At 42.7% G+C, this 23,117-nt stretch overlaps 1 protein-coding gene across 5 annotated transcripts in view; it reads right to left on the reverse strand.

The window, feature by feature from the left end:
* MAD1L1 (mitotic arrest deficient 1 like 1) overlaps positions 1 to 23,117 on the reverse strand; it is a 749,374-nt gene that overhangs the window by 720,545 nt on the left and 5,712 nt on the right. For all 5 annotated transcript variants that reach the window (XM_075899591.2, XM_075899593.2, XM_006112872.4 and 2 more), the window contains exons 4-9: positions 21,815 to 21,994; positions 19,493 to 19,617; positions 18,694 to 18,775; positions 16,948 to 17,078; positions 14,971 to 15,085; positions 13,944 to 14,005 (exon numbers count right to left, since the gene is read on the reverse strand). In XM_075899591.2, coding sequence (XP_075755706.2) covers positions 13,944 to 14,005; positions 14,971 to 15,085; positions 16,948 to 17,078; positions 18,694 to 18,775; positions 19,493 to 19,617; positions 21,815 to 21,994 — 695 coding nt within the window. The remainder of the gene's footprint in view (positions 1 to 13,943; positions 14,006 to 14,970; positions 15,086 to 16,947; positions 17,079 to 18,693; positions 18,776 to 19,492; positions 19,618 to 21,814; positions 21,995 to 23,117) is intronic.

Raw genomic sequence — 23,117 nt, forward strand, 5'->3', positions numbered from 1 at the left:
CAATTGGTTTGAAATATAACAGTGACTTGGAGATCCATTAATGAGTGTCCATAAAGATTCAAGTGTTCTCCAACAGGTTTTTGTGTGATTTGTGTCCATTAATTATTTCCCATAGGGACTGTCCAGTTTTGCCGATATACATTGCAGTAGGTACTGCTGGCATTTGATGGTAGAGATCATATTAGTTATGTGCAGTTAAATGAGCCTCTGATTTGGTGGCTGATGTCCAGTGATGAAAACACCTGTAGGTATGTGGGCATAGCTGGCACCGCGGCTGATTGCAGGGGTGGGTTCCTAGATGCTTATGATGTAGCTGTGTTGTGTGGTTACCGGAAAGACTTTATTTCGGATTAGGGGTTGTCTGTAAGCAAGAATTGGCCTTTCCCTAGATGCCTCTGAGAGTGAGGGGTCATTTTCCAGGATAGGTTGTAGATTTTTTGATAATGCATCGGAGGTTTAAGTTGTGGACTGTAGGGCTATGTCTAGACTGTCAAAATAGCCTCTTTCGAAAAAGAATGTCTAGACTACAACCAGTACTTTCGAAAAAGCAAGCTGCTTTTTTAGGAGAGCATCCAGGCAATCTGGATGCTCTCTTTCGAAAAAGCACAGTTTGCATTGCTTAGCACCTTTTCTCAAAAGAGCACTTTCAAAAAAAGGTGTTATTCCTCATAAAATGAGGTTTTCCAAGGTTGAAAAAACTGCCATGTACTTTCAATTTACTTTCGAAAGAACACGACAGCAGTCTAGATGCAGGGGAAGTTTTTTTGAAAAAACCCTGTAGTCTAGACACACCCTAGGTGACAACAAGTGGAATTCTGTTGTTTTATCTTTTGGGCCTGTCTTGAAGGAGTCTGGGTACTTTTTTGTCTCTTGTCAATTTGTTTTTTCACTTCTCCAGGTAAGTATTTCAGTTTTAAGAATGCTCCATATAGATCCTGTAGGTTTTTGTCTCTGTCTATGGGATTGGAGCAAATCCGGTTGTATCTCAGGGCTCGGCTGTATATAATCTATTGAGAAATGTGTCTGGGATGGAAGCTACAGGCATGAAGGTAAGTGTAGCAGTCAGTAGGAGTCTGGTATATGGTGGTAGAAATTTGTCCATCATTTAATTATACTGTAGTGTCAAGGAAGTGGATTTCTCATGTGGACTAATCCAGGCTGAGGTTGATGGTGGGGTGGAAGTTGTTGAAATACTTGTGAAATTCTTCCAGGGTCTCTCCCATGGGTCCACCTAACACCTTTACTTTACTTAACTTACGCTACATTGATGACATCTTCATCATATGGACCCATGGGAAAGAGACCCTTGAAGAATTTCACAAGGATTTCAACAACCATCTACATGTTTTGTTAGTCTTTAAAAGTGCTACCAGACTATTTGTTGTTCAAGTTTTTCTTGTCACAGACTAACTCGGCTACCTCTCTGAAGCTCTTTAATTTGTGAACTACAGCAAAAGTGTGAAGCCAAACCTCCAGAAGGGAAATGTTAATAAAGGAATCCACAAGGCCCCTAATTCCCCTTTGACCTAATGCTTTACAAAACTTTATTCTGCCCCAGTGACATTTTGTTTCTTTCAAAAACCAAAGGCATCCCACAAACAGCTAAATTCCAAGCTACCAGTGACAAAGTGAGGAATGTGACTTCTAGCATGAGATGACAAACTGGTTAAGATGGAAAAGGCTTGGAGCAATCCTCCAGCAGATGCAGCATGTCATATTTTGTACATGATGGCTACATCCTTGATCTCTCCATATTCTGAATGGTGGTCTCTGCAGAAAGGGCAGAACCATCGTAAGAAAATTGCAAGTTTCAGTTGGGAATTGTGAGTCCCACCTCCTCAGCAGAGCCTCTCAATCACCTTCCTTGCACGCAGAAGGGAAGCTAGTGGGCGGTACGCTTGGTGGAAGAGTGAGGGGCCAGGGCTGAGTGGTGGCTGCCCAGCTTCTCTGGGGGCAGCCACCAGCCATGCAGCCCTGTCCCAGATGCAGCTAGGCAGCCACCAGACTTCAGCCCTTCCCCAAGACTGGCGCTGCAGCCAGGGCTACAACGCTGCTGCTCTGGGGGCCAGGGCTCGCGGTGCAGCTGCTCTGGGGACAAGCTCCAGCCTTTCCCCAGGTCTGGAGCTGTACTCAGGGCCATGTGGTGGCTGCCCAGATGCTCCCAGGCAGTGTGGGGCAGATGCTCCCGGGCAGTGTGGTAGGTGACTGCCTGAGCTGGACTGCGGTGCGGCTGTTCCTGGGGCCAGAGCCCTCTGCACACTTTTTCTCCTATCCCGGATCACTCTTCCCCGCTCATTGCCCTCTGACTCAGAGCCCCCTGCCAGCTCTCCCCCCTCTGTCTCTGCCTCAACTCCAGCACCCCACTCTGAGCACTGGCAGCAGGTTCCCTCTGCCACAGGCAGGGACTTGCAGGCAGCCCCGCAGGGAGCAGCTTGGTACACAGGCAGCACTGGGAGCAGCACACCTGGGGGGGAGGGAGGATAGGTCGCATCTTCTCCCCACAAGGTGTGGGGGGGGGCACTGCTTGGAAGCAGGTCTTAGGATCCCAGCAAGGGGGTCTGGGATGGGCGCTCTGTGTTGGGAGTCTCTCTCGGGGAGTGATGCCACAGTGGCACACACCCAAACAAGTACACATGACCTCAATATTGGTGCACAAGACAAAACTCACTCCACTTATGAATGGAAAATCTTAGAGGGAACACAGGTACCCTACTTTAGAGATGTCTAAATATTTCTATCTCAAGAAGATTATAAGTTCCTCCAGTTCAACTCAGTCTCCCCTGAATCACAAGCTGCTTAAGAGCAGGTTGCAGTCCTGAATTTTTAAGTGCAGGCATTTCATTCCACCGGTATGACATCCCACACTGGAGCATTTCTATTTATAATGGTGTTCTCCATAGAGTGCAACTTCAGATGTGCAGTGGATGGAAGGTCAATACTGTGGGAACACCATTCCCATCCCGCTGCCTTACAATGTGAAAAAGCATGAGCACTTGAGGTCAGACTGGCAGAACTGTGCATCAGACATTTGCATGGCACTTATCACTGTGCAGAGGGCTAGCAAAAGTCCCTATCTATTTTGAAGGGTTTTGTGAGAATTTTTCTGGCCTCTGCACAGCATGAATTTCACCACTGTGTGGTAGCTGTATCATTTTACTTTTACAGAAGTACAAAATATTTGAATATAAATGTTGCTATTTTCAGAAGTGTACAAATACTATATTTTATAGTTAATAAAAAGTGTGTGTTCCTGAGAGGAGAGAGTATAAATGTTAATTCCATGGAGTTTTCAGTTGAGCCTTTGCAAGTGCAAAGAGGTAACTTAACAAAAATAGGTTTTTAAATTATTCTTATACATCTTGTATTTATTTCTGTTTTCTATACCAAGGAAATTCCCATTGTGATGAGACAGCTTGTTGTAGATGGGGGGGTCTTGTTAATAGTAGCCAGGCAAGTTACAATATGTTCACAAATCGTAAATTACAATTAATTACAGATATATTACATGCATAACATGAACTTTCACATGCCACAACTGTAGTAAGATTTCTTCTTCCCCAATTAGAGCCACTTAGCTCTAAAACAGCGTGGTCACCATAACTAGAACGCTGCAAATCCATGAACTATTTTTGCAGATGTAGATACAATTGCATAGTGCTCTATTCACTGGTGGCGCTTGGCCACAATGTCCACCTTGGGCAGCCCAACGGGTGCAGCGCATATGGGGCCAGTGGCATTTGGGACCAGTGGCTGGGGTTGGATAGCAGGTCAGAGTTGGGGCTGTCCAGCACTTGCTTGCCATGCTATGCATTCAGCAACTAGGGCTCCTCAGCCGCCACCAGTGTCCCCAACGAAGTCCAGACCAGCCCACCAACATCTGGGCAGGGCGTGCCTCCAGCTGCAGAGACTGGAATAGATAGGAACTGGCACTCCACCCCTCTGCTCCATTGTGATGTAACACATGCTACAATGTGATGCCCACTTCCTCCTACTCCCCATTCCACACCAACTCTTTTTCTGAAGGCACTGCCCCATACTCCCAGACCCTGCCCCCACTCATTCATGGGCACTCCTTCTACACCCCCGAGTTGGCATGCTATTGTGGGTGCAGGTATGGACAGAGGTAAAAGCCACTAGCGGATCAGGGGTCAGATCACAGGTTGATCTTTGTGGATGTGGATTGGATACAGATTATATTTTTATACCTGCACAGGTTCCTCAGCATGCCCCCAACCAGAGAAAGAGATCAAAAGAACATAAGATACTGCCATTCAAGATCAGACCAGTGGCCTCTGACAGTGGTCAGCATCAGATGTTTCAGAGAAAGGTTCATGAATCCCTAAATGCATAATTATGAAATGACCAGTTCTGATAGGAAGTTTCTTCCTAACGCTAAGCAGTTATGGGTTGGATTAAACATGAGAATTAACAGCACTTTCATTGGCTTGGTTAATTGAACAGCAGATGGTTTCATTACCCATATAAACATCTAACCCTGTATTGAATCATGCCAAACTCCTGGTCTCAATATTTTGTGGCAATGAGTTCCACAGGCTATTTACATATTAATTATACATTTCTGCATATCAGTTTTCAGTTTCTCTCTTCAGTTTCACTTAACTTCCCCTTGTTTTATTATGCCCATGTGGAATTCCTCTGTCTTTTCATCTTGATTATCTGTAAATGGTCGGGATGCAACCCCATGCAAGTGTCCCTAACCTCTGTTGCCTGAAACTGAGAGTGAGGGACAGGGAATGGATCCTTTGATGATTGATTGTTCTGTTTATTCCCTCTGAAGCACCTTGCATAGGCTACTGTTGGAAGACAGGATACTGGGCTAAATGAACCACTAGTCTAACCCAGTATGGTCGTACTTATGTTCTTAATCTCATCTCAGAAAATGTTATCACTGAATTGTTCATCCCTTTTTCCAAACTATTAATGAATATATTAACCCTCCTCCTCGATCTGGTACAATAAACTAGTGTTAAATTTTTCGCCATGTAACAAAGTTGACTGTTTATTTCCTATTCTTCCCCTTCTGCCTCTCAACCAATTTCTAACCTATATAAGTATTCTACCTTTCCCCTCAAATGCATAGCTTCAGTACAATATTTGTTGTGTGAGACTTTGATAAAAGCTTTCTTAAAAGTCCCTTTATATATTAATTTGGTAACATAAAACATTCTAATAGATTAGAGAAGCTCAATTTTCCTTTACAGAAACCTTCTTTCTAATCACACATTACTTTAAGTACTTTCTTAAATCTATTGTTTCAATTGGTTTGTAATGTCCAGGATCAATGCCTGCACCTTCTTCAAAAACAAATACAACGGCTGCATTCTACCCTCTTTGGTACAGCTCATTTTAATGGTTATACTGGTTAGAAAGGAGAGACGCTGTTGGACTGTATTCTCAGACAGAGTCTGGCAATTATTTTTCATCCAAAACTAGAATGCAAACAAGATGCCACAGTATTATATATAAATATATCATACACAAATTATTTACAATTTGTCCAAAGGCATAAGACATCAATAAAAGCCGAAATAACACTTTAATACTCCTCGTAGTATATTAAATACAGAAGTAGAGTGAGATTTTTCCAGATTAAATTACAAAAATATAGCACAGATTATATTTGAAGACCAGCTTTAGCAAAGTCATCATATGAGCATTATTAGGAGATTAGGAGGAGATTGAGAGACTTCATTTGTGGTTGCAATCCATTCACACTTTTGGGATGGAAGAAAATTTAGTATAACCTAATGTAATTACTAGGATTTAAAGCAGGGGTTGGGAAAAGGGCCTTCACGGCCCAGATCCAGCCTGCCAAGAGGGTTGATCTGGTCCATGGAGGCCCTGCCACTCCTGTACCCCCAGGCCATTGAGGGTCTAGGGACGGGGGAGCACGTGGCGCTTAGAGTCAACCACCAGGGTTGACTAAGTGCCACAATCCGGAAGGCAGGGAGCAAGAGACTTTCTGCACTCCCTCCACGCCACCCATCCCCAGAGCCTGGGGTGCGGAGGAAGTGTGCAGCATCTCCTCTCCTGAAAGGGGGTCAGCACTTAAAGTCAACCACCAGCTGCTGCTCAGCTGGTGGCTGACTCTAAGCACAGCGCTCCCTTGCAGGGAAGGGCAAGGAGCGAGAGACTTCACATGCTCTCCTCTCCTCCAGCCCCTGATTGACCCACCGCCAGGAGCATGGGTATGTAGAGGGAACCGCCAGCTGTTCTGAATAGGGTTGCCAGGTGTCCAGTTTTCACCCGGACAGTCTGTTTTTTCTGGCCCCAAAAAACAAAAAAAAACAGAAAATACTGGACATGTAAAATGTCCAATATGTTCTGTTTCTCTCAGATGGAAGGTTGGCGGAGACAATCTTCCCCTGCCACGTTTGGTATGAGGAAGCGAGGAGTGAGGGGATTTTTAAAGGTGCGGCAATATTTATTTATTTTTTTTTGCTCAACAAGTTTGGTCTCCAGTTTTTTTGGGCCATGTTCGGGATTATTGGTGAAAGCATCTGGCAAGCCTAGTTCTGAAGAGCTGGAGGTTCTCTTGGGGAGGGACGAGAGGGAGAGGAGATTTTGTGTGCTCCCCTACTCTCAGACCAATCCGGGTTTGTGAGTAGGGAAGCACAGAAGTGTCCTTGCCTCTCCCCTTCTGCCTGAGGGCGCCCCCCTTCTAGGGCAGCCCAGGGCCACTTTAAAAATTTCTGAAGTGGCCCCCAGTCAAAAATTATTGCCCACCCCTGATTTAAAGTTAAAGATTCACAACTCCTATGTTCCCCTCCCTTCTCTACTGCAAAAGAAATTCTAACCCACAATTCAATGCAGATAGTAAGAAACATGATTCCCTAGTGTCCCACAGAACACAGACACAGACCTCAAAAGGAGGACCTGGCTAGAAGGAATTCCAGTATTGAGTACTGTGCATGTGTAATTACAAATTACAACTGTGCTAACCTGTATTCTAAATAGAGACACCTGCCACATAATTAGCACCTGCCTTCCTCTCTTAGAAGAAAATATACCCACCCACACATTTGCTCTTCTCCCTAATTGGGTTCAGATATTGCAGAAAACTAGTCCCCAAGATTTGTCAACCAGCCAGCACACAGATGTTTCAGGAAGAAAACCAGGTCAGGACTAATAGGTTAATGTTTTTGTTTCTGGATGACGGGTCAGCAGTTTGGGGTCTGCTGCAGGCAGCTGGCAGGTTCCACAAAAAGTGAAAATGCTCCTTAAGTGTTGGCCTGAATTCCTGTTAGATCTGCACTTCTCTTTATATACAGGGAAACCATCAGACAAAGCAGCTGCACCAGTCCTAAAGCAATATCACTGTTGAAGCTAGCCAACCTTGGTCCTGTGAATTAAAGATCACAGAATCTCTCCCAATTGCTCATTTAAATCAAGAATTCCTTCAGTACAAGAATAAGCTCACTGGTACCTCTTTCATTTAGCTCAGAGTGCACCCTCAGCACACTAACAAGGTCATCACTATAGAAAGGGACATACCAGTCCTAAATGTCTCTTGCAGAAAGTGTTACCAACGAATTAAATACCAGGCACTGAGATGGGACGGCTTCCGTCCAAAGCAAATGCAAAGATTATAAATTATGGGAATAATCAATCCCAAGACCTCCATAGAGCATAGTGCTCTGATGCTTACTGAGGCCTGCTTCTCCAACTGGCTTTCAGTTTTTAGAACTACTGAAACGATTTTTAAAAATTAGCTCTTCAAGTCACTTGCATGCCTCACCCTGCATCCTTCATGTGTTACTTGTCTTATACTGTGAATACTTTGAGCAAAAACCTTCCTTCCTATGTGTTTGTGTAAGACCTAGAGCAGTCAACAAAATTCTGACTGGAACCTCTGAGCACTATCACAGTATATTAAACACCACAACACTTGTCATTTGATGTAAATATATAGGCTTCGCTCATACTTCTCTAGTCACAATTTAACCCTCATCCCCATTTGACTACACAAATAGGCTACGACCTTTCCTCTTATGAACAAGGATGAACAATTCCCGCACTAGACTAAGCCAGGTATGAGGATAAAACAGGGGTGGGCAATAATTTTTGCAGGAGGGCCACTTTATAAATTTTGGTAACTGGTTGCAGGCTGGCTGGGGGCCACCTGGAAGGGGTGAGGTTGGGGCGAGAGAGAGAGCAAATAGAGTCTGTGAGTATGAGACACACACTTTGTGAGAGAGACAGAATGTGTGACATGGATTGAGTGTGTGAGGCAGGTATGTGTGACAGCGACTGTGTATGTGGCACAGACTGGGAGTGTGTGCTGGCTGTTGCTGGGTAAGTTTCTGAAAGAAGCCATGCTGTCGCTAAGGGAAACCTGTCCGACTCTGTTGTCTCCCCCCTCTGCTGCTCTGTACTCCTCCGAGTCACTTATCCACAATTCAGATGGGAACAGCTCTACTGTGTGTCTCCTTCTCCCTGAATCTTGCTCTGCAGAGATGGAGTACAGAGGCAGGGGACTATCCTGACTTCAGCACTCCCCTTTTCCCTCCATCCTCCCACTCCCACTCTGAACAGCTACCAGGAAAATCCTGGGAGCAAGGGAGAAGGGGGGGGAGGGCACACTGCTGGCTTTAAATATGCACGTTCTGCTAATTAAGTGGGCAGGCCGAATCAGGCCCCTGGGCCTGATTTTGCCCCACCCCGAGATAGAAAGAAGGAATAGAATCCTGGAGAGCAATACAAATCATTTCATTGTCTTCCAATTCTTGGGCAGAGTAGGCAGACTACTCTCATCAGATAGCAAAGCCTATGAAAGGAGGGACCACCAATAAACTACGTGGCAGTGCTGATAGCTGTGCGTCAGCTGCAGCTCTGAAACCTAGTTAGCTAGAGAGACACCTATATAAGCCTAAGCTGTCCCCACTTCATTGCTCCAGTCAGTCCTCCAATGTCATAATCCTCCACAGCTTTAAGAGATTCGTTCTACTACACAGACACAGATCTGGAGGATTATCCTACCTGTGGTGCTCAGATTCAGAATTCAGTGGCATCAATTTAAAAATAAAACAGAACACAACTGCCTGTTTTTTGTCTCTGTACCAGTTCTCTTCAGAGAAAGATTTCTGGAGTGATCAGAATCCTAAATCTCCTGTGGCTTCTCATCTGTGGGCACCCACTTCCCCATGTGAGTTGTAGGACTATGCATAATCTTCGAGGAGCTTTTCCAATCATCATAATCTCCAGGCTTTCAGAACAGACATAAGGTCACCTCAGAACCAACCATACCAGCAACAACAGATGGGAACAGTTTAGCTAACCTATCTTGGGATGTACGTCCTTTTTAAAACTAGTCACCTAAAGCACATCATCCTTATTCTAGTGCTGACTTATTGCAACTAGCATTCTGAACAAACACAAGAAGTGGTATGTACAAGAGTAAGCTGCCAAATAAGATATACATTTATTTACATTAGAACAGTGGTTTTCAACCTTCATTAATTGGCAGACCTTACACAATTTTGAATGGAGATACAGACCCCTTTGGAAATCTTAGACAGTCTGAGAATGCAGAACTCTGCTTGCAAACCACTGCTTCATAACAACAACTACCTATCATGGACTCCTTAAACCTAATTCGTAGACTACCAAGGATCCACAGACCACAGAATGAATTTCACTGGATTAGAAAATGTACAGGGCAAGGATCTTGTCTGAACAACTGTCAGGTACCTCATAAGCTTTGAGCATTATATAAACAAGGAACAATGGGAAGGAAAGAATTGGGAGGATGATTAGATTTAAAACAACTTCCCTCTTAAGGATGATTCAGTGACTCAACAATGAAGAAGTAAAAGAGAACTCAACTTAACAGGTCTGAGAAGAGAAAAGGGATAAGAAGCCAGGGAGAAAAAGAAGGTTGCTAAAATGGGTGGAGAAACTGACTGAGGTATGTACTGCACTCCGTTGCTAGAGAAAGTGTGCGAAAATCCTTGAACACGTTCAGAATAGCTGCAATGAACAGGAACTCTGCTATACAGACACAGAAAGTGATCATATTAGTGTGGTTTTAAATAGATTTTAAAACATTTGATTTTAACAAGCCAACAACTTTAATTAGACTAATGCCTGACCTTTTCACCATGGCCAGCTGATGTTTGTAAAGGAGTCAGAGCACACGCCTGAGGAATAACATCCATCTTTTTCTGATACAGCAAGAGAAAGTGTGCCATCTAGTGGGTAATTCCTCACACTGACACCAAAATTATCTGCATTTTTTTCCCCACACCCAGAAAGCCTACTCCCTTCCAGAAACACTATTATTCATCAAAAATAATTTATTGCCTAACTTTTGCAAGATTTACTTAAATTAAAAGATGTCTCTGAGGTTACAGTGCCCCCTGGCAAAGCCAAACTTCACTGAAGTCTATGAAAGTGAAGGGCACTAGTACAAAACGAAGTCCTTCTCTGAAAGTAACTAACCACCAGGTCATCCAATCCCATGTTCAATATAAACATACTGTCATCAATGTACTACAGAGAGAGAGCAGGAATAAAAGGTACACACTTTACTGACACAGACCAATAGAATCACAGCTCATCCTTAGCAATCAAGAGTTACAATTGTTTATATCATCCAGCAGTACCTTTTCTAAAGACAGTATGCTGTTGAGCAAATAAAGCGACTAATACATTTAATACATGGTAAACAGATTTCAACTTTCAAATTTTATAACATTTTCCCTCTTGCAGATGAAAACTGATGTGGCGGAAGAACTATAGATCTGGAATAAATGAAGGCTAAGCTTAAGAGTCCCTGGCAGTCCATGGCAATGTAAATATAAAGGGTCACACGTAATACACCACTCTTAAGAAAGAAGAAGCATCTAGTAAATTGGAAAGTGGACAGCATTAGGACATGAACACAGAGGAATCCTTTGGTCAAATGCCTACGAACCTACAGACAGCTTCATGATAGGAGTACAAGTGGACTGTAAAAGACTGAATGCTGTGCGATATATTTTATTATCTGGGTAAGGAGTAGGGCGTTAAGTAGCGATTAATTTGCTAGTCAAGTAGTCAATGCAATTTCCATCAACTATTTGACTAGTTGATAAGCACTTCCGTGTTCCACCTTTGAAAGGTACAAAAGCCCCTGCTGGGGACTCTTGTACATTTCAAAGCTTGCACATCACATGGAGCCTGATCCCAGGCTCCAAGCGGTGCTGCTGCTTTGAAATGCCACATGTAGCCAGAGTGCCGCGCAGAACCCAGGGTCAGCTGGGGAGTCCCCAGCTGATCCTGGGCTCCACGCTGCTGTTTTGAAATGCCACAAGGAGCCTGATGTCGGGCTCCCTGAAGCATTCAAAGTGGCACCGCCCCATGGAGCAGCTGACCCCAGGATCTGTGGGGCGCTGCCGCTTTAAGTACCCCTCTTCCCCCCCGCCCGCTGCCTCTATCAGACAGAGGTAGCGGGGGGGGGGGGCAACTAATCAACTAGTCTTTAACATCCCTAGTAGGAAGGGGCGCAGCTTAGAACATCATCATATTGGTAAACTATTGAAATTATGCTTACATTATATAGAGTATAAATAAGAATAGCATATGCTGTTCTTACCTCCATAAAAGTAGGAAGAACTTTGAAGAGAATGAAAAATAGCAGTGGGAGGACAACATAAAACAATTCAGGTCAGAGATGTAATATTAGCCAGTCTTCTATTATTTCTAGTGTTTAGGTGAGGGAGAAATCATGGAGAAATCAAAGAAGATGGAACTGATTCCCATCACTTGGTTGAGATGGCAACAATTCATAACGCATGGTCATGGACTTCAATACAGAGAGAGAAACCTTTGAATGAGGTATCTAGTTTTAATACTTTTTATAGTTTATTTCCACAAAAGGGGCAGCAATAGAAGGCAATCGCCGTATCTCCCATAAAACTCCCCAAAAATATAAGCCAAACATCACTATGCTTAACACTCTAAGAAGATGGCCCCCTCCTTTCCAAATTTTTATTAGATAAAATTACACACCAAAGCCCTGCTCACAAACTAATCTGACAGGGAATCTGCAGGGACCAGGCAATCAGTGAACACAAGCAACTGCAAGCAGATGTAGAACAGAAGCCCTAGAGAATAGCTAGAGGAAATGAGAAACCATCCTCTCCCAGAAAGCCAGAGGTTGTGTGTGCTCTTCCCCTGCATTCCATGTATAAATGGAGGAACTAATAAGAAGAGATACAAGGACCTACTGCATTCCCTTTCTTCTTGCTTATCTAGACAGACAGTACACATTGCACTAGCTCTTTGGGATAACCATCCAACTGTTCCCATTCTCTGTTACTCACTGTCTAGCAATTAACTTTCCTCAAGCTTTCACAAGTGATATGCTCCAGGAATATGACTGGGACAATGATCTCCTTTTACACTTATTCTCATATCACTGGCTGAAAATGAACATAATTCATGCTGAAAGAAGCCTGGATAAAAAGCTCACCCCGATTCCACTTGGTGCAATCACATGCAAAAGGTGATTTTCTTGAGAACAATTTGTTCTTCTGTACAAAGATACACCCTTAATAGTGCTAAACAGCTTGGCACAATCAAAAATCTCACTAACACTTTCCATCAAATATTCTGATTTTAAATGAAGAGGTTATCAGTCTTCAGCAGGAAGAGTCACTTGTTTCCATTTCCTTCCCACTGGGAAATTACCTCATTAAATCTTTAACAGCTTGAAATAAGTAAAAGCTTCCATACTACTGTCTGGCAGAGAGAAAGTTTGGGAAGGATGAACTCAGTATTCAGTACTTCACTTTCCTACCATTGGAGAGATGATGCAAGTCTGAACATATGCATCCTGAACAGAGGCAGGGGATGGTCTCAGCAGTATTATCTACCTACGTTCATTAGCTTATGATTCACTCTGAACACAAAGAATTATAAGAAAACCAAGGTGATATTCCTTGTGATACAATCCTCTTTTACTTAAACAGCACTGTACCAGTACAGAATCCCATCATGCCATCATTTTGCATGCACAACTTCTACTCTTTTTGTTTGCTGTAAAGTTGCAATTGACATGGTAAGGAAAGGAACCCACGAGGGGAATTTTGGATCTGGGTTAAAAGTCGCAGGTCAAGACTTATTCTTGTATAAAGCATAGCTCTCAATGCCAGGATACACAAAGGAAAGCAGTTCTTTTGCGCAAAACACCTCTCTTCCCACCAATATCAATGGGAAGAAGATGCAGCATATCCCACTTTTGGTTATATCACATACAAATTAGAAAATCCAGAACTATCATCTAGTTCAATGCTAAAAGAGGTTAATTTCTGTATCTACAGTATAACATATCAGCCCTCTCTTTGACTAGACTTACAATCATCTCATTGACCCTAGAGAAATTTTCTCTGCGCCATAAGTAATAAATGTTTATTTCACCTCTCCCTTCATATAAAACACAGGATGATAAAAGAAAGAGCTGTTAAGTAGTAACTTTGTAAAACAACATGTCAGGTCAGTCTGAGGTTTAATTATAGAAATTATATATACAATAATGCATCATAAACTTATAAAAATGACTTGCCATACAGATCATGAAAGTCTCTAAGCTTAATATGGTTAAACAAACTCAATTCCTTCTAAACATGAACGTAATTATACAGAAGAAGTTTAGAGAACTAAGAATGGAACCAGCTTCCCACCTACCTCAGTCTGAAACAGACTGAGTCGGGCTGTTAGTTACTAGTTCACAAATGAATCCCAACACAGATACTGCAAGACTGTTTGTATTTAAGGAGGCATAATTATATACATTGTATAGCCGTGAGAAAGAGGAATACCAACAGACAAGTTTGCACATGTGAGGACAGATAAGGTGGATAGTCTGACAAGCTTAAGCAAGCAAGATCACTGAGAGGTAAAGCAAGTGCAACAGAAGTTTTAACTCCATCAGAACCTACCTGATACTTAAGCCAGTGCTTTGGTCTAGTTTTTCCCAGCTTTTCAACTTTCCCAGAAGTTTCTAGGGAGGAAGCCAAAAGAAGTCATTAAAGAAATCCAAATTTTGTCCTCACATCTTAACTCCTATGGCTGCATTTTTCATTCCCTCCAACTTCGTCTTTTCCACTTCCTTCCTGTGGACTTTGTCATCTATCCACGGCCAAAGCACTGCTGAAGCTTCATTCTGTGTCCTCAAGACACTATTAACAGCAACATTAATATTCTCAACTACCACAGTTACATGGCACAATGCACCATTTCTTGCCATCCATTATCTATCCATGTGAATTAACCCCCATTATACTATATCCTGTTACTGCAGAGATCAAAGAATTTAAACAGTATTCCAAGCATGCCAATTCTAAACCAGCTGCAGTGCCCAATTTCCCTCCCCCATCAATGGGATATACATCACAGTTCTCTATGCTTTCAATCAGATTGGATTGCCCAAGATAATCGCTTTTCACTACAACAGTTTTCATGACCAGGTAATTAACTTGAAAAATTACTTTATCTTTGACTAAGAGTGAAGTGGAAGGGATGCTGCTGGTGACAGCAAGACAAATAAATCAATAGTATGTGGTCTCTACCACCAGCAGCAGTGATCTGAGGGTATGCAACAGGCTCCCATTATGTGTCTATTGTATAATAATACCTCTGGGACGCACTTAGGAATCAAAAGTACATTCATAAGGTGAATACTAAGGTGAAAAGGAGATGTGAAAGTGAAGATGAGCTGTTCCTAAGAGAAGTCTTTAAGATGAACAATGGATAGAGCTTTGGTTTTCTTCCTCGTTATGAACACTCCCCTCATAAGGTATTCTACATCCTATGCTATATATTGGGGCAGGGCCAGTATGAAACATGAACAACAGTAATCACAGTCTATATCCTATGTCAAAAGGAACTAAAATTCCCTAAAAGCCCACACAAGCAAGAGCAGTAGATCCAATTCTACTTATACAGCAAGCATTCTCTGCTCCTCACCTCATTTTCCAATTCAAGGGTCACAAGATCTGCCTGAACCTTTTCAAAGCGCTCAAGTTTCCTCTGGAGACCTTCCACCTCCTCTCTGAGTAACCCATTGTTTTCCTTCATTTCCCTGATAAAAAGAGAAAGGGCAAAGCCATTAAAAAGCCACCATAACAAATCAATTCTCTTGTGCAAACTCCTGGATATACACACAATTACAGGGAAGCATAAGGCATTGCAAAAGCCATTATGACTTTGAGCCAAAGTGGTAACCTTCTATAACCTTTGCTACAAAGAGGCTGTTAACTCAGGAGGCACCATTCACTGGGCTGAGTTTCTTCACTCCAAAATGCCGAGTTATGTGCAAACATGTTAAAATTTCATACCAGTAAAGTAAATTCTGCTTTACTGATTGTACAACAACAGAATTTAAAGTAACACAACAGCCTTGACATTATGATGCAGCATCAATATGAATGCAGGTCTGGAACTCAGTAAATAAGGAAACAGTCAAGAATTAGATTTTATCAGCCCTGAGTTTGTTACAGGTTTTATGGGGGTACATTAGTCAGCCCCACTGTGTCAAAAATAATGGCACTAATCTTTCAACGTGCTTCAGTTTCCTCTCCATTACAATATATTTTACATGTCCAGATGCAGAGAGAATGGCAGGGAAGCAACCTGGAGAGTTTTCATGATAAATGGTCACTGAATGGTAGCAGTCCACATACATCAAGAGCAAAGTCAAAGGAACCAGTGTAAAAGTGTGATTTAACTTCCAGGTGACGGCTCTGCAGATGTCATTTAGAGGTATGTTTTTAAGAAAGGCCATGGATGCTGCTATTGCTCTGGGTGGAATGGGCGCATACTGTTGTTGTGGGCTCTCTATTGAATATGGTGTATGCAAGACAGATGAACTCTGACGTCCATTTGGATAGTCTCTGTTTAGAGATGGGCATGCCTTGAGAGAAACAAAGAGCCTGGAGGATTTCCGGAAGGATCTTGTTCTTTATAAGTACAAGGCAATTGCCCTGTGGACATCCAAAGTATGTAAGACGGCCTCCCTGTTGTTAGAAAGAGGCTTAGGACAGAAGATGAGTAAGTTACATGGGTTTGTTACAATGGAAAGAGGTAGGTACTTTTGGGAGAAACTTGAGGTGTGAGTGGAGGACGACCTTATCTTTGTGAAAGATGGTATACGGAGGGTCTGTCATGAGAGCCCTGAGCTCACCCACCCTGCACACTGAAGTGATAGCTTCTAGAAAGGACACTTTCACAGATAAATGCAATAACGAGCATGTAGCCATGGGTTCAAACAGCTTGCCTGTTAGTGCCCTCAGAACTAAATTTAGATCCCAAGCCAAAATCAGAGGTTTATCCGGGGGAATGTGTGTTCTGTAGCCCTTTTAGGAAACATTTGACTATAGGATGTGCAAACAGAGAATAGTCATCTACCTGAAGATGCAGTGCTGTGATCACTGCAAGGTGCTCCCCTTATGGAGCCAAAGGAAGTCCTGTGTCCTTGAGGAGTAACAAGTAGTGCAGTACTTGAGGGAGATCAATTGACCTTGACAGACAATAGTTAAATGACTCACTAAGTTCAAACTATCTAAAACAAAACTTTTTTCTTTTACAGGAACAATCGAATAACTAACTAACTATGACTAAACAGTAATAACTAACAGTTTTACTTAATTAACTAAGCACAAAAGGATATCTAGGGCAATTGCAGGTTCTGACTGAAGCCAACAGCAGCAGAGAAGGAACTGAGGGGTCAGTTGGCTGTGTGTGTGCAGTAGCCACTCTTGAATGGTGCATGTCAGCTGCCCCGCATGCGCAGCCCACCAAGGGGACTGCTATTTTAATTCTCCAACTAGAGGCATAGCAGCGCTGAAACATTTAGGGTCGAGCATCCCCAGGGACACTCTTCAAAGAAGAAAGGAGCCATTTTTGACATATGCCCCATATTAAAGACAGGCCCTTCCTTCTCACCTGAGGTAGGCATTATCCTCCCTGAGCTGGAGCAGTTCCCGCTCCATCTTTGGGAATCGGGCGAGTTCTGCTTTCATATTCTTCACAATTGAAGCATCTTGTTCCTGCAGAGAGAGCTTCTGTTCCAGATCCTAGAAGGCAATTGATGACATCAAAAAAAGAATGCCGAGTTTAGCCCAGGAAGGCCCAGGAAAGCTCAGAGCTCTAAACCTGTGCAAATCCTCTTCTCCCTATCCTTACATAAACTCCAATATATATCAGAAATGGGTTCTATTAACATGGAAAAGAACATCTGCTCTCCCTCTTACACATCAGTTCCCTATCAATAAAGAGTAATAAACCACAAGTTTCCTCTTTTTACCTACAATAACATAATATATATGAGAAATTAGTACTCTGATGGGCTGCTTAGGAGTGGACAGAACAGACATGCACAATGGAGACAGAGGGCAACAAGCAGTAGACACCTTCTTCATGTTGGTGTAAACCCACATAGTTGGGTTTTATTTTTTGAGAAAACTGGGTTTATTTAGAACAGTAATGCAGTCTCTTGTCCTCTTCCCCACCTCCACTTCCAGTCACTCTGCCTGCTGTAGACATTTCTCCTGATGCATCCCTATAAAATTGGCAATGCTTCTGCCCTTCAGTTATATTCTACTAAAGGCCAAAGGAAATATCATAATAAGCCATTTCCCCAAAGCCAAGTTTAATTCGCTCCATCTGTTTTTCTCTCTCCTACCTCCTATTTCCATAGAGAAGTATCAATTCTAACGAGCCTAGTTGGTTTGGCAGTACAAAGGACACCTCCATACTTCCCCCAAAAAGTAAACCAGATTCCAGTGGAAGCATTTCTCCAGAAGCAAGAACTAAGCTCAGAATTGCACCACTCACCATCTGCTATGAAAAAGCCAATATATCTAGAAGTACTGTGCCACAGCCTTGAGTGACCAGACAAGACCAGGCACAGCTTGCATGCAAACATTCTGCTATATAAGGACAGAAATCAATTATCTACACAGAAGAGACTGGTATATCTTTCATCCAGTTGGACTCTCAGGCTATATCAGACTATGGGTTTCTTTCGAAAGAAGCTTTTTTCAGAAGAGATCTTCCAAAAAAACTTCTTCTGAAAGAGAGCATCCACACTGCAAAAGAGCATCGAAAAAGCGATCTGCTTTTTCGAAAGAGAGTGTCCAGACTGAATAGACACTTTCTCACATGTAAGCTGAGACTGCTGTGGACGGAATCGCCACCAGGGCACCTGTGCTTTTTCCTCTTTTTCTGAAAGAGCTCCCTCTTCCCCGTCCACACATGCCTTTTTGCGAAAGAGCTTTTTCGCAAAAAGGTTTCTTCCTTGTAAAATGAGGATTACCAAAGCCGGGAAAACCCCTCTGTTCTTTCAATTTTCTTGCGGAAGAATGCAATTGCAGTGTGGACTTTCCTCAAATTGTGTCAGAAAAACAGCCATTTTTGCAACAAAACTCTGTACTGTAGACATACCCTCAGATATTAAAAAGATGAAGAGCATTATAGAAGTGCTGAATATTATAGCCTGTATAATCCACGCTTCCAATTTCCATGCCTTGAAATGTGAATTTAGGCAACTTCAGCTTTACCCTACTTAACAGGCAAGTTACTTATATGACAGAATAGCTTTCAGTTTCCTGTAACGGTAACTTTTTCAGATACTTTTCCTGTGTAAAAATGAAAAAGCAAGCTTTCAGCAAAGGTCACACGCTCCCTCACCTTAATTTTCTGTTCATGTTCTGCCAACAGAGACTGGCTTGCTTGCAGCAACTGGATTTGCTGGTTGGCCTCCTGACATTTGCTGTTTTACACAGACATAAGAGATTCATTTACATACAAGAATAACTTGGTGGGAAAAATACACAGAGGCACATAAGAGGCACACACTTATTATTCAAGTACAATTTACCACCTTGATAAAGGACTATTGTGGTGTAAACACAAGAACTGCCCTCCAGGAACCTTCTTTAAGGTTCTGTGACAACTGAGATATTCAGATATGCAGACTAATTTCCTCTATAGCAAAGGCAGAACTACTCTTGTGAAAAATACTGACTGTATTTTATATATATTTTATACCTCTACAGAGATCCTCAAGATAATGTTACCCCATCTCCACGCCAACAAGACATTATGTAATGAGTACATTACATAAAGAGTTATTTAAACCTTGGTCCTAAAAACAATTGTTAGAGCATGGGGCTAAAAGAGGACAATGTAGCAGGAAGATGCACCTTGTCAGATCTTTTAATCACCCCTCAACTACGCACAGCACAAAAATCAAGTATTAACGTAAATATATATATAAGAGAGGTGTTAAGCTTGTGTGTTTCTTTTCTAAGGTAGAATTAAATTGCTGCTCAGAGCAAGTCTCCAGCAAATTTTACAACCTACACATGCAGATCAAAGAAGTTCTTTGAAGAGCAAAAATTAAAAGCTGTTGAGCGTTTTTTGAATGATAGCAGCTGCAAAAGACTGAAGATTTGTTTTCTCTGGCAGTAGTTGTTCCCCTACTCACTTGTGTTGCATATCCAGCTGTTCCATCAGTTCCTGTTTCTGAGATTCGTGGCTTGTCATTTGCATCTCCTGATTCATTAAACGCCACTGCAAGTCAGATATTTTCCCTTTCAAGATGCTGATCGTCTAGATTAAGAGAAAGAAGGGGAAGAATAAATGACACACAACTAGACCAATGGTCCTCCAGGATGAACATTCTGGCATGCAAACTACTGAGATCAAACAACTGACTAATGTGAAACACCGAATCTAAAAATAATTCACAATAAGACCTGTAAACCCACCTCAGAACAAAGTCAAAGAAAATTCTTTGCTCTCTTTCATCTGCTGCTCAAACTGACACCTCTTTATCCATTAAGGATATGACCTCAAGTTGATATGCAAAAATCAAGCCTCAAAACCAAAACCAATGCTCACATGAGTGTTTGTCCTACCTTTAATTATCCCACCATCACCACATCCACATGCTTCTAAACAGTGGGGTTTCAAAATAGAGACCCAAAAATTTTCAACCAACCAAGTAACAGCAGAGGTAATTCCTCAGTGGAGGTATACCTACCACGGTGACTGGTACAAGAAACAGATCCAACAGCTAAGATAGTAATCACAGCAGCCTCTGCAGTTACTCCTTTACTAAACTATTAGGCTCAGCTCTCAGTAACTCAGATCCACTCAAAATACGCACACAGAAAACACACATCAGTACTGTCAAGCCTAAAATAAACCAGTTGCCTGACAAACCTTAAATAGCAAAGCAGAAGAATCTCAAATTTGAAGAATAAGCCACACTCACTAGAATTACCATTATTCACCTGACCCTCACGCCTCACTCCCACCTTTAACATTCTGAAACTTATCAGGTAGCACAGAGGTCAGCAAACTCTGGCTCATGAACCAAATATGGCTCACTAGGAAACCAGATATTGCTCTTCTGGAGCCCCAACTCAGCCCCCTCTAGCCCTCCCCTCCACCCCCCTGCAGCAGAGAGCCAGCGCTGGTGCTACAGCCTTACGGACAGTGTTCCCTCTAAGCTGCAGGGCAGCAGGCAGCATAGCTTCACAGGTGATTGATCAGCCCCACCCAGAGCCGGGGGGGGGGGGGGGGGGGGGGCACAAAATTCACTAACCCTGAAACCCCAAGAGTAAATCTGGCCTGAGGCCTTGAACCTCAGCCCTCCCTGATCCTCCCCCCACCATGGAGCTGGAGCATCAGGGGAGTGAGGTGTTTCAGTTGGGGGCCACATCAGTGAGGATTGAGGAGGTTTGGAGCGGTTTTTTTCTTCACTTTTCACTTGTGTGGGTTAGTGGCCCCTGATCAAAAAAGGTTGCCCACTCCTGCCATAAATAAAGACAATGTTGAAACCTTGTATGTTAGACATATTTTACTTTATTTAAAAATGAAGCCTGGCCACAAGCCCCCAATTGTGATCCAGCCCCGATCTGGCTGCAGCGTCATAACATTCCTGTACCCATACACACACACACACCAACCCTGAGTCCATCATACACTTGAACCGCCCCCGCATACTACCACATCCCCAGTGCCCTGCGATAACACTCCTGCACCCTTCACACACCCCAAAAACCTGCCCTGAGACCATCATACACCTGAACTCCCTGCCTTGAGCCCCTCTTACACCCCAACCCAGACTCCTGTACCTGCACTCAAACCTTCATACTCAGCCCCATCCCAGAACCCTGACCCCATATCCCAACTCCCTGCCACAGCCCTGAGCCCCTTCCCATACCCCAACCTCATGGCCCCACCCCGTCACACACTATCCACATGCGGAATGATTTTTGTTATGCGATACATCACTCCCATATTGGTGCACATAACAATAGTCACTCTGAACACGGACATACAAAATTAGAGGGAACACTGTCTAGGTAGTTTTTGTTCCTATCAGCTCTTCCAATTCTCTTGCTTGTTTCCGTTACTACCTTTGTTCCTTCTCATCTTATCAATCTTTTCATTAATTTCTCCTTCTCCCCACTTCATGACTTCTATCCCAATTTTCCCCAAGTTTAGAACACTCTCCCTACTCTTGCACTCCAACTGTCTTTCTCCTCCAAATCCACCTGTCTCAATGCCATCTCATTGTTCATCTCCATATTCACCTTTCCAGAACTGTTACCCTATCTCCTTTCCTGTTTAGACAGTAAGCTCTTTATGGCAGGGGACACATATTAACTGTGATTGTTAATCACTGTGTACACTGTGGTTCTAATTGTGGTAACACAAGTGGATAGTTCTGATTCCATGTGACCCTCATAGTCACCTAGACAACCAGGTGAAATAAAATAAACCATTACGCTCTTACTTCATTAGCTTCAGTTAGCTTGCTCTCCTTCTCCTGCAGGTTCTTGCTCACCGTCTCCATGCTTTTCTTATAAGAGGTATTCATCTCCATTTGTTCCTTCAGCTTAGCCTCAGCCTCCACTTCTTTTTCTTGATAGTGCTTTATGCGCGTGAGGAGCTCCTGGTTACGGTCAGCCTCTCGCTAGGCAAGGGAAAATATAAAGGGACTTCATAAAGAAGAAAGGACCACAATGCTGAAGACATCATCCTTTCCTCATTGCCCCCCTATAGTCTCACAGGCAACCCTAACAACAAACACTAATCTCTTAAACCCTCCTCCCCCTGGGTACAGCTAGACTGCGAAGATCTATCAGAAAAAGATACACAAAATGCACTCCGCATTTTGCGTATCTTTTTCCAATACTTTTGTCAGAAGAGGCTTTTCCAAAATTTGGCCCATCTAGACTGGGCCAAATTTCAAGAAAAAACCCTCTTTCGAAAGCTCCTTTCTTCCTTGTGGAACAAGGAATACAGGGGTTTCTGAAAGAGCACAACTGCTCTTCCGCAAAAAAAAGTGGAAGAGCAAACCCATTCCCTGGACGTAGCGGAGTTTTTTTGGGATACCACTGGTATCCCAGAAAACCCCCTGCAGGCTAGCCATACCCCTCCCCAGTAGAAAAGCTAGTATCTTACTGGCAGCTTTTCAATGACAAGGGAATGAAACAAAGGGTAATGAAGCCAAAGAATTACTAGACAGCACTTTCTGAAGTGATGTATGAACTTAAAACTCAGAGATGGCTTCATGGTTTGCACAGCATAATTTACATGTGCTCAAACATCAATTACACTTACACAAGTTTATTTCACTGAGTCTGGGACCTTAATATCTGGAGTAACAAAATCCGTTTCTCTTTGAAATTTCTATGTGCATTAGAGTATTTTAAATCTAAATATTTTAATCTTAAATAAGTAACTCTTAAAGACACAGTATAAACCAGTGTTTCTCAACCAGTGGTACGAGTACCCTTAGGGGTACATGAGAGAAGTCTGGGGGGGGTATGTCAACACAACTGAAATGTGGAGAAAACTGAATTTTTGTTTTAAGTTTTACAGTGCTTTATTATTTTTGTACTTTTTACATCCAAAAATTTCATCGCCCGCCCAGCTACGATTAAGTTGTTTAAACAAATGTGTTGCAATGGTAGAAAAAAAAAGTGTGTCTGAAAACTGTAGGTACTTTATAAAAAAGGGGGGGTACTTTATAAAAAAAGGTTGAGAAACACTAATATAAATAATCAGTGCAATGAAACCACCAACATATGGGA

Source organism: Pelodiscus sinensis, chromosome 15, assembly GCF_052426305.1.
Source record: "Pelodiscus sinensis isolate ZL-2025 chromosome 15, ASM5242630v1, whole genome shotgun sequence".
Classification (NCBI taxonomy): Eukaryota; Metazoa; Chordata; order Testudines; family Trionychidae; genus Pelodiscus; species Pelodiscus sinensis.